This window comes from Pygocentrus nattereri, chromosome 16 (assembly GCF_015220715.1).
Source record: "Pygocentrus nattereri isolate fPygNat1 chromosome 16, fPygNat1.pri, whole genome shotgun sequence".
NCBI classification, from domain to species: domain Eukaryota; kingdom Metazoa; phylum Chordata; class Actinopteri; order Characiformes; family Serrasalmidae; genus Pygocentrus; species Pygocentrus nattereri.
The window spans coordinates 3,424,904-3,437,146 of NC_051226.1; the positions used below are offsets into that span (position 1 = coordinate 3,424,904).

General features: G+C 38.4%; 1 protein-coding gene across 2 annotated transcripts; it reads left to right on the forward strand.

The window, feature by feature from the left end:
- LOC108440623 (T-cell surface antigen CD2-like) lies at window positions 1-11,440 on the forward strand. 2 transcript variants are annotated; one of them, XM_037546275.1, is made up of 7 exons: window positions 1-97; window positions 186-482; window positions 1,453-1,713; window positions 8,631-8,729; window positions 8,821-8,919; window positions 10,555-10,603; window positions 10,843-11,440. In XM_037546275.1, the coding sequence occupies exons 1-6, from the start codon at window positions 10-12 to the stop codon at window positions 10,566-10,568; spliced, it is 858 nt and encodes a 285-aa protein (XP_037402172.1). In that variant the 5' UTR covers window positions 1-9; the 3' UTR covers window positions 10,569-10,603; window positions 10,843-11,440. The 2 variants fall into 2 exon arrangements, with proteins under 2 accessions (XP_037402172.1, XP_017575066.1); XM_017719577.2 differs by lacking the exon at window positions 10,555-10,603.
- The last annotated feature ends 803 nt before the right edge of the window (window positions 11,441-12,243 follow it).

Genomic DNA, 12,243 nt, shown 5'->3' on the forward strand with positions numbered 1-12,243 from the left:
GCGCAGAGAATGACTCCAACAAGAGGACTAATCCCTTCAAGACACTGCAGATGGGCTTCACTGTGGATGCTGCTCTTTCAGCTCGGTTCACATTACGGTAGGCTTTAAAAAACATCTACTGTCTTCCACTGGTGCAACGGAACGTTTTCAAAGTATTAACTTCATATCAATCTTTATCGTTTCAGGTGCTACAGAAGACCGGCAGCAGAGAGCATACAGAGTTGGAGACACAGTTCATCTGGAGCTGAGACAAAATATATCTGCTTCAGAGATGGATGATGTGCAGTGGAAGTTTAACAACCAGATTATTAGCAAAAAACGAAACATAACCCATCAGAATAAGGAAAAATACCGCATATTCAGAAATGGTGCACTTCAAATTCACGATGGAAGAAAGACAGGCTCAGGAAATTACTCTGTGATCATATATAACAGAACAGGACATCATATTACAGAAGAAGAGACTCTCCTCACCTTCCTCGGTATGTACTGAAGATCTGATCTTCTCTGCCATCATTGTAGTCAGTCTATTGATTGTTAGTACAACTTCCTCCCGTTCTCATTTTACCAGTGCTTGGTCTCCTGATCATCATTCTGCCAAGAGAGGCATTTTTGTCCTAATATTTATGGCACTGAATTCACTGCAGTTGTCTCAGTGCAGATGTATAGAACTAGTGTAAAGATGTCAACGTTTTATTGATGCCCAAAACAAATCTATGAACAGAATATTGTAAAAAAAAAAAAAATAATATGGAATGAAAACAGCATCAATGGCCAAATACAGACTAAAACTCACAATAATGTCATGCGCTTTTAGGAGCTCTGTATAGTACTAAAAAAGTGGTTCTTCATAGAGAAGATCCATAAAATCATACAGAGAATAATTTATGCATTCGAATGGTTCTTCTATAGTCCATGGCTCTGTAAATGACCACTGCCATTTAGAACGGTCCGAAAAACGTTTTGTTTTTTTGTAAAGGTTTAGTGTTGTTATCAGAATAATAATCGGGAAAGACGCTGCATTACATTATTAGCCAAGTTATTACATTTTAGGGTTCTACATGCTGTGGTTCCACAATACACTTATGCCATTAAAGGACCATTTTTGTTTATTTGTTTACAATAACAATGCAAGGTCACTCTTAAAAAAATAAAAGAACCAGAAAGGGTTCTTGGCATGATTCCATGAGAGAACCATTTTTGATTCCCTAAAAAAAGCTTTCAACTTATGGTTCTTTAGAAAGAAACCTTACTGTAAATCATTAAAAGAACAATGACAAAATGTAAAGGTTCTAGGAAGAAATTGGTGGAGAATCTTTATAAAGGTGTAAAAGATTCACCACACTCACAAATCTTCTGCAAACTTGGGGTTCTTCAGTGGCGGCACTCTTCTTTGGGGTTCTTCAATGAACATCTTCATTTTTAACACTAACTGACTCTGACGTTCTACAGAGCCTGTTTCAGGGATCAGGGTTTGGAGGTCCTGTTCTGAGAGCAGAAACATCACCATAACCTGCAGCGTGGAGACCGGAGACGACGTCCAGTTCCTTTGGACTTGGACGTTGAACGGAACCAATCAGAGCATGAAATCATCCCCAAAATCAGAAGAACACACCAGTCACATCCAGTTTGAGGATGATGTTCCTGAAGAGCTCATGTGTGAGGCATCTAATGCTGTAAGCGAGATCAGAACCAAAGCTCTACTGTGCAGAGGTAACTGTCCCTTTAACAGCTCACTCATTTCTACAGAACACGCTCAGGAATCCGAGATCACACAGGGGACAGTTGGTTTTTTGTGAAATAATTAAAATATTTAATTTGGAACAATTTTATATAAAAAAATCAACATATTCATATCTACTAAACATTTCAATAAATACTTGAAAATAGTACCGTTCATGTACAATTACACCCAAAATGATGGGTTAAACCCCTCAACGTTCCAGGTTTATTATTCTGTAGCTACAGGGACTTCAACGCAAACTAATGGAGCTTTTCTTAGGCTATAGAAGTGTGTAATAAAACTTTGGGCCCATGACTTGTTAAGGGGTTAATTAGGGCAAACAAAGTTAATTCAAGATAATTAAATGTAAGAAACATTGTCCAGCTGTACTGCATATATATAAGACGAACAGAGCAACTTACAACTTACATACGCCTCAAATTATATATAAACACTGATGTGAGACTGTGCGTCAAAGACACATTTATTTTTGTCCAGTGAAGGACAGCAAATAAAAAAAAGCAGTGCTGAAGGTGATGTTGTGGGTACTCAGCAATTTGTTTGAGATGATCCCAGAGATAAAAGTCGATATTAAAATAAAAAATAAAATAAAACCTGTCCTGTGACTTTTAACTCACCCTGTATATTTATTTAAAACCAAAATACTGACATCTGAAAGACACTAATAAAGAAGAAAATTTGTTTGACATTTCGCTTTTTATTTTAAAATCTGTAGAATAAAAAAGAACCAAAAGACAAAAATGCACTTTGTTAGTCTTTGTTGAACTGATCCCACAGTACAGACTGTGGTCCTGCATGCAAGGTCTAACTACTGTTTAATATCCTCCAACGTATTACAAAAAAAGTGTGTCCAGGCTTTTTTTTTTTGGAAAATGAACAAAGACAAATATTAAACAAGTCAGAGAAAAAAAAGCCTAAAGTGATTTTGTTGAAAATGTTGCATACACTGCAAGTTTTGAAAAACCTGCTTTATTTCAAATATTACTGTTAAAATGATTGACAAGTAATTTACAAAAGGATAACAAAAGAAAGAAATGAAGGGAAAGTAGCTCTGCTCAACAACCAGTGGTGCACATGCTGAGCAGGAAGCCAGTGGGCCACCAGCTTTACCACCACTAACCTCTGTCTATCTACACAATATTTTTACAAAAGTAGTTCACTAAAATGCCCTTTAGGGAACCAAAACTGGTTCTTCTATGGTATTGTGCAAAGAACTATATCTGGCTCTTATTTTTAAAGATTGTATGAGCGCTGATTGGCGCCCTGGTTTCTGAACATTTGAGGCCAATGATAATAAATAACAGTTATATATGAAATATAAAACCAGCCATTAGGGGTGTACTCTGTGTACTTCTGGTGCCGGTCCCAAGCCCGGATAAATGTTGAGGGTTGCGTCAGGAAGGGCATCCGGTGTAAAACTTGTGCCAAAACTATCATCACAAATATGATTGCCATACCGGATCGGTCGAGTTGACAACGACCGGGTCAAAGACCATCAGAGATTAGAGGAGGAAGGCGGGTTAGAACGCAGCGAGAGAGAAGGAAAGGCAGGAGTGTGGAGGTTAGAGTAGGGACTCTGAACATAGGGACAATGACTGGTAAAGGCAGAGAGCTTGCAGACATGATGGAGAGAAGGAAGGTAGATATTCTGTGTGTTCAGGAGACCAGATGGAAAGGAAGCAAGGCCAGGAACATTGGAGGTGGATTCAAACTGTTCTATCATGGTGTAGAGAGGAAGAGAAATGGAGTAGGGATAATCCTAAAGGAACAGCTTGGGAAAAGTGTTCTGGATGTAAAGAGAGTGTCAGACAGGATCATGAGCCTGAAGTTGGAGGTTGATGGTGTGATTTTGAATGTGGTCAGTTCATATGCACCACAGGTTGGTTGTCAGTTAGAGGAGAAAGAGGAATTTTGGAGTAAGATGGATGAAGTGGTAGATGGTGTCCCTAGAGAGGAGAGATTGGTGATTGGTGCAGACTTCAATGGACATGTTGGTGAAGGGAACAGAGGGGATGAAGAGGTGCTGGGTATGTATGGTGTGAAAGACAGAAATGCGGAAGGTCAGGTGGTTGTAGATTTTGCAAAGAGAATGGAAATGGCTGTGGTGAACACGTATTTTCAGAAGAGGGAAGAACACAGGGTGACATACAAGAGTGGAGGGAGGTGCACACAGGTGGATTATATCCTTAGCAGGAGATGCCACCTAAAGGAGATTGGAGATTGTAAAGTGGTGCCAGGGGAAAGTGTAGCAAGGCAGCATAGGGTGGTTGTCTGTAGAATGAGATTAGAAACAGAAGAGGAATAGAGTGAAGACAGAGCCAAAGATTAGATGGTGGAAGCTGAAGGAGGAGGATGGTTGCAGGCAGTTCAGGGAAAAATTGCAACAGGCCCTTGGGGGCAGTGAGGAGCTACCTGAGGACTGGGAAGCTACAGCTAAGGTGGTGAGAGAAACTGGCAAGAATGTGTTGGGTGTTTCGTCTGGTCAGAGGAAAGAAGACAAGGAAAGTTGGTGGTGGAATGAGGAAGTCCAGGAGAGTATTCAGAAGAAGAAGGCAGCTAAGAAAAAGTGGGATAACCAGAGAGATGAAGGAAGTAGGCAGGAATACTGTGAGGCTAGTCGCATAGCGAAAAGAATGGTGGCAAAGGCAAAGGCTCAGGCCTATGATGAGCTGTATGAGAGGCTGGACAGTAAAGAAGGAGTAAAGGACTTGTATCGCTTGGCTAAACATAGAGATAGAGCTGGAAAGGATGTACAGCAGGTTAGGCTGATAAAGGATAGAGCGGGAAATGTACTAGTGAGTGAACAGAGAGTGTTGAGTAGATGGAAGGAGTACTTTGAAGAACTAATGAATGAGGAAAACGAGAGAGAGAGAAGGACAATGGGGGAGAGATAGTGGATCAGGAAGTGCAGAGAATTAGTAAGGTGGAAGTGAGGGCAGCTTTAAAAAGGATGAAGAATGGAAAGGCAGTTGGTCCAGATGACATACCTGTGGAGGTATGGAGATGTTTAGGAGAGAAGGCAGTGGACTTTTTAACCAGGTTGTTTAACAAAATCCTGGAGAGTGAGAGGATGCCTGATGAGTGGAGAAGCAGTGCACTGGTCCCCATTTTTAAGAACAAGGGTGATGTGCAGAGCTGCAGAGATGAAGAGGCTGAGACTTTCATTGGGAGTGACAAGGATTTGCAAGATTAGAAATGAGCAGATCAGAGGGACGGTGAAGGTGGAGCAGTTTGGAGATGAAGCCAGAGAGGCCAGGTTGAGATGGTTTGGACATGTGTTGAGGAGGAATAGTGGATATATTGGGCAAAGAATGTTGGAGATGGAGCTGCCGGGCAGAAGGAGAAGAGGTAGACCTCAGAGAAGGTTTATGGATGTAGTGAAGGTGGACATGGAGATGGTTGGTGTGAAAGTAGAAGAGGCAGTGGATAGGGCAAGATGGAGGCAGATGATCCGCTGTGGCGACCCCTAAAGGGAGCAGCCGAAAGAAGAAGAATTACATTAGAACATTCCGGAGAGTCTGACTGATAGCAGAATTTGGGGAAATTTAACTCTTGATGGAACGTTCTGCTGCTCCATTCATAAATATCGTACATCTGGTTTGCTGCTGTCCATTTGGTACAAACCCGTTTCCAATCATTTGAACTCCATTGTCGAAATTTATTTATTTATATATATATATATATATATATATATATATATATATGCCTATTTTGAGTTTGATGCTGACAATGTTTCAAAAAAGTTGGGACGGGGGCCTGTTTACCCCTGTGTTTCATTACCTCTTCTTTTAGCACCAAGTATTTGGGAACTGAGGAGACACTGCTGTAGTTTAGAAAGATGAATGTTTGTTCTTGCTTGATACAGGATTTCAGCTGCTCATCAGTTCATCATCCAGACTCTTACTTCAGAGCCATGCTTGGCAACGTCTTGCTGAAATAAGCCAGGCAAAGATGTCGTCTGGATGGCAGCATATGTTGCTCCAAAACCGGTGTATATTGTTCAGCAGGTGCACGAATGCACCCTCATACCATCAGCCAGATGCCAGATACCAGACTGTCCCCCTCTTGATTCAATAAGGTCCATGATTCGATAAAGTATTTCCATGTTAAATGAGCTCGGGCCCAGAGAAGTCAACAGTGGTGCTTCCGGATCCTGTTTAGATTTGGCTTCTTCTGTACACAGTAGAACTTTTATGGATGCAGGAACAAACTGACAAGTTTATAGACAATAGTTTTCCGAAGTGTTTGAGCCCATGCAGTGATTTCCAATAGAGAATCAGGTCTGTTCTTAATGCTGAAGGTCTGAAGATCACAGCCAGACAGTATTGCTTTTTGGCCTTGACTCTTGCATACAAAGATTTCTCCAGGTTCTCCAAACCTCTTAAGGCTATTATGCATCATAGATGAAGAAATCAACAGGTTCTTTGCTATTTTAATGTTGAGAAACGTTCTTGAATTGTTGCCCTATTTGATGGTGCAGGCTTTCACAGAGTGGCGAACCCCTGGCCATCTTTACTTGCAAAGGGTGTTCAATACATTTACTGGGGCAATGGGATGTAAATTTGGCACATTGGGATTGAGGTGACCCAGAGCCAGGCTCGGTCCGTGGAGTTACTGCTGCACCACTGGGAAGCACAGGTGACTCTGAAAGCGGTGCTTGAACAAAGACTGAACTACAAACAAAAGACTCTTCCCCTGTTCTTATGAAGGGAAGGCAGACTTTGTTTCACTTGTTTCTCTTGGAGCAAACCTCTTTTGTATGGCTTGGAGCCGTTTGTAGCTCAAGACTTTTTTTTTTTTTTGAGTAACTTTGAGGCAAATATTCTCTTCTGTTTGTTTTTTTTTCTAGCCATCTTTTCCTTTTAGTTTTTTCCTTTATTTTTGTTTAAATACCCACCTGGGTTAGGTACCGTATCAGTCACCCCTCTACAAAGGTGTGACAAAGGGCTTCTGTTTGCCTCAGCCTTAAGTAGAGGAGTCCACAGGTGTGTAAAGTTGGGCCTAATCAGCCCGAGGGCTTCTGGGAATTGGAGTTCCCTAAAGTTATGGCACTTTGCCGCCGTCGCCCTCTGCTGACGGCTGGTGGCGCAGGCTGGACTGTTACACTGAGATGCTCTTTTTATACCCAGTCATGTTACTGACCTGTTGCCAATGAACCAAATTAGTGGTGAGATGTTGTAAAATCATGTCATATCATTTTTTGCTTTATACAACTTTATCAGTCTTTAGTTGCCCCATCCTAACTTTTACGAGACATGTTTTTGGCACGAAATTCAAAATAAATATATATTTTCAAAAAAAACAATAACATTTTGCACAACATCCCAACTTTTTTGGAAACAGGGCTGTAATACACACATAAAGAAGAAGTATACATGAAATATAAAATGTTTGTATATAAATGTGTTTATATCAGACTTAATACTAAAGGGGCGAATATCTGTGTAGATGCTCTTTACAAAAGTTTGACTTGGATCAGGTGGTCGTAGAGAAACAGTACTGTTGATGGTTATTTTTTCATTTTGAAGATATTGTATTATAGATTACTCTTTATTTACCTGTGGAGAAGATTCAGAGTGAAATGTGAGTTGCAGCCAGTAGATGGCGATATATAAACTCTACCAGACACTCTGAGTCAGTGATGGATTATTGACTGGGCACGGGGGGCCAGTGCCCGTGGGGTCCCCTTACTGCTGGGGCCCTCGTTGCATTTCAGGATTGGGGACTGCTACAGATGAAAGCACAGATGAAAAGAAAGATATGAATAGATAATCAGCCCTTGATGATGTAATGACTAAATAATTGAGAGGAAGTTCCTCAGCCCCTTTCCTGCCACCATAGTTCAAATAATGAAGAGCCCTCTACGTAAATGTGACTGTGATATGATAATAGGTTGTTACACATTGAGACATTTTTGATTGCATTTGCAAACATAAACAAACGCAAGTTGATTTTCAGACCTAGTTTCCTTTTTATTGTTATTTTTTGCATTGCGGCCACAGTGCGTCTGTGTTTGGGAGGGGCTCCGAAGTCATCACCCGAGGGTCCATCCCTGCTCTCGGTTAACCTCAGCAATGGATAAGGAGGAACTGAAACTCAAATGACCGACCCAACCAAACAAAAATGAGTTTCTGTTTACATGAACATTCAGCAAGGACCCTCATTGCCTAGCTACACAAATGAGGTGCAGTGGGTGGCGCTGTCGCCTTAGCAAGAAGGGCCTGGGTTCGAGTCCTGGTCAGGTAACCAGGGTCCTTTCAGAGTGGAGTTTGTATGTTCTCCTTGTCTCTGAGTCGGTTTTCTCCCACAGTCCAAAGACATGCAGTCAGGCCATTTGGACATGTTAAATTGCCCCTAGTGTGAATGTCTCTGTCTGTCTGCCCTGTGATGGCCTGGCGGCCTGTCCAGGGTGTTTCCTGCCTTCCACCCAGTGACAGCTGGGATAGGCTCTAGCTCCCCCAACGGCCCAGAAGGATAGGTGGTTTAAAAGCTTTTTAAAACTTTGTACTTAACACTGACTGACTGGTTTGACCATATCATCGCTGTCCAGAGAAAACCATTTATCTCCATTTTTGTCATTTTTCGTTTTTCCACATCGTTTCACACCAGCCGTCCTTCACGTTGTGTAGAAGTGTCATGATGAATGGACCAATAGAAACGGTGTAAAATCACTTGGAATAAACCTCTTTACATTGACTTACACTGAACGGTAAGACTGTTTTTGTTTTTCTCCTGTAAAGTTACTGTTTTGGAGAGGCTTGTTTTTCTTTGGACAGTGATGATTTAGTGAATTACAGCCCCTCAGCAGGCAGCAGTGACACGGCGTGGACCTTAAAACGGCCCAGTTCAGGCCTTTTACACTGAGCGTGTGTTGTTTGTGAAACAGGGTATTGGTCAACGTTGGCAGCGTCGGTTCTTTTCCTGAACGTTGTGTTGTGGGTGGGATTTGTGACTGTGACCAGAAAGATGAGGACAGATGAAAAAGGTAAGAGAGTCAAACTTCACTCCCAAAAATCTCCTGTTGGTCATTAAATCATTAATGACCTGCTGGAGATGACCATGTTCCCCTGTTGCAGTTACTGAGGAGAACATTTACCTGGAAATGCGTGGATTTATGAAGAACATAACTCCACCTGAACAGTCTAGAACTTCACCCCCGGAGAACTCGACTTACGGTAAAGAGCGTCACCACTCGTTTTTGCCTCTTAAGCATGTTTCCGTGTTCAGATGCTAAATTTTATATTTAAAGCCAAATTTTTACAATGAAAAACTCAATTTTGAATATGTTTGATATTATATCCTCACTGTAACTCTGTAGCTGTGGTTGCTGGGATATAATGTTTATTACCTCAACAAACAGTGCAGTTTGTTTTGGGGAATTTCGATCTGGATTATGTTGTCGCTCTGTTGTTGTACAAGAAGCTCAATTTTTATTTTCCATTGGAAATTCTTTGTAAGACAAAGAGCGCATTAAACATAACCTTGACCAATGGAACCTGACCTAGAACACATTTGTTTGAGACTAAGGCAGCCAAGCTGACCGGTTCCTATATTAGCACTGCTACTCACCTTTTCAACTTTCAGTATTAGTTTGTTTATTTACTTTAACAATAACTTCCACGATCTGGAATTAAATATTATAAACTAGATGCAAGAAAATCATTTTGGATACTTTGTTGAATATTTGGAGATTTGAAGATGGGTAAATGAAAGACAGTCGTGACACAATAACAGTTACACTGTTATGACTTATTCATAAAAATTGATGAAAGTTTTACTTTTTTAAATATCAGACATTTCAGATGTTCATTTTGCTAGAACATCTTTCTGCATATGAACTAAATCAGAATTTCATTCTGAGTGGTAATTTTATTAGAACTTCATTCTAGACATTCATTTATAAAAACTTAATTCTGGATATTAATTTTATTAGAAATTCTTTCTGGATGTTAATTTTATGAAACTTAATTCTGGATAATAATTTTATTAAAACTTCTTTCTTGATTTTAATTTGATTAAAACATTATTCTGGATAATAATTTTATTAGAACTTCATTCTAGACATTAATTTATAAAAACTTAATTCTGGATATTAATTTTATTAGAACTTCTTTCTGGATGTAATTTTTTTAGGGCTGCATTCTGGATATTAATTTTATAAAGCTTCATTCTAGATAATAATTTTAGTAAAACTTCATTCTGAATAGTAATTTTATAAAAACTTAATTCTGGATATTAATTTTATAAAAACATCTTTCTGGATATTAATTTTATTAGCGCTTCATTCTGGATAATAATTTTATTAGAATTTCTTTCTGAATATTAATTTTATAAAACTTCATTCTGGATGTCACTTTTATTAGAACCACATACTGGATATGAATTTTATTCTGGGAGTTAATTGTATTCAAATTTCTTTCTGGATATTAATTTTATTAGAACTTCATTCTAGGTATGAATGTTATTAGAACTTCACTCAGGATATGAATTTTATTAGAATTTTTTTCTGAATATTAATTTTATAAAAACATTTTGGATGTTACTTTTATTAGAACTTCATTCTGGATATTAATTCTTTTTAGAATTTTACTACACATATTATTAAGTTTAATTTTGGATGTTAATTTTATTGGAATTTTATTCTGCATATCATTTTTATCAGAACTTTCTCAATCAGTTTAGAATCTTTAACAGCTCTGTTCATCATTTTTATTTACAGTTTTACACTGATTATTAAAAATGTGTAGGGATGTAGAGAATTTCTCATTTCTAAATGTCTAATTGAATCTTTAATATATCTGTAATTACAGTGAATTTGAAGTGATTCAGTGATTCACTCAGTGAAGAGCCGCACTGTAGGTCAGTGTAATAAGTCAGAACTGCTCTTTTAAATCATCTCATTTCATTAAATTCCTAAAAGAGGGAAATTCATTCGAATTTTGCTGACTGAATTTTTAAGGTAATCAACTGTGTTAGAAAAATAGCTACTGATTACTTAATGATTACTTTTCCGGTCCAGGGTTTTCTGTGAAGCTGCTGCTGTAGAACTGCTGTGTTTCAAAGTGAACTGAACGTTTTTCTCACTGTTTCCCCTGCAGATGTTTTCAGGCCTCTGCAGCAGAAGAGCTCAGCAGAATTGGACGCGGAGGACATATACGTGTTATGATATGCATATGACATTATCATCACTTTGTGTATTATTAGAGATGTAGATCGTTCAGTCAGTTCTCCTGTCTGAGTGGGCTGGTTATTAATATTATCAATATGAATTCTGATGTATTATATATTGCTGGCATGTTTGAACTGTATAAGCATGTCTATGTAGTCTGTATTTATAGCTGCTGTTCCTTCAGACCCGGAGATAAAAGAGGTGCTGCTTATTTATTCATTATGTTTGATTTTATCTGCAACTGGCTTTGTGCTTTATTATTTATACAGGGTGTGTAGGTGTGTGTGTATGTGTGTGTGTGTGTGTGTGTGTGTGTGTGTGTGTGTGTGTGTGTGTGTGTACATATATATGTCTTATCATCGTCCAGAAAAAAAAGTATCTCTATTTTTAAGGATTTTTATTTTCCTGTGTCATGTAACCACAACAGCGGGTCTTTACATTATTGGGAATGGGCCAATGAAATGCTTTAAATTTGCCTGGAATAAAATCTCCTTCGTTTAACTTACATTAAAGGTGGAGAAAGTTTATAAAGTTACCGCTTTTCCTTCAATATATTTTCCTGTGAAAAAGAACTCCTGAACAAGAGGGGCTCTTGATTTTAGAAATTATTACAATTTTAAAATTGGTGAACCTGTTATACTTCATTTCAGCAGTGGCATACATTTTAATTGAGCTATATATATATATATATATATATATATTGGTGTTTATAATCTTGCGCTTATACACAGTTATTAAAAACAACAACAGCAATAATAATAATAATAATAATAATAATAGACTTGTTTAAATATTTAGATTTATTTCTTTATTTTATTAATTTTTTTATTATTTATTTATTTTGATATTTCTATATTTTTTGACTTCACATCCACATAAGCAGTCACTGAGGTTCCTTCTGAAATATTAGATATTAAACAGTATTGCAATATTAAATCTGGGCTGCGATTGGTAGACAACGAGTTGTAAAGGGTTCTACATAGAACCTTTTCAAAAATGGTTCATTATAGCGCCAAAAAGGGTTTTTCTTATTACAAGCTTGACATCATACATCCACAACAGTAGAACCCTTTTCTGCTGTACAGGATTGTTTTCAAAAAGATTCTGTAGAGAACCACATGCAACACATTCTCCATCAATCTGAAGAACCCTAAAGAACTCATGGTTCTAAACAGAACTGTTCCCTTTCCTAAAGAACACCTGAAGAGAGTAGGTCAGTTGTAGCTGGCTCACAAGTTTGTTTCCACCCTCCGGAAGGTTCCTCTAACTCCAGAACGTCATCATTTTTTATGTTTTTTTTTTATTTCAAACGTGTTTTGAACAAAACATG

What these genes read in the sequence shown, in the direction of transcription:
- LOC108440623 (XM_017719577.2), top strand. Translation starts at nt 10, where the DNA reads ATGACTCCAACAAGAGGACTAATCCCTTCAAGACACTGCAGATGGGCT. An exon ending in GACTCTCCTCACCTTCCTCG is followed by an intron (nt 483 to 1,452) that starts GTATGTACTGAA and finishes GACGTTCTACAG; the next exon opens with AGCCTGTTTCAGGGATCAGG. An exon ending in CAAAGCTCTACTGTGCAGAG is followed by an intron (nt 1,714 to 8,630) that starts GTAACTGTCCCT and finishes TTTGTGAAACAG; the next exon opens with GGTATTGGTCAACGTTGGCA.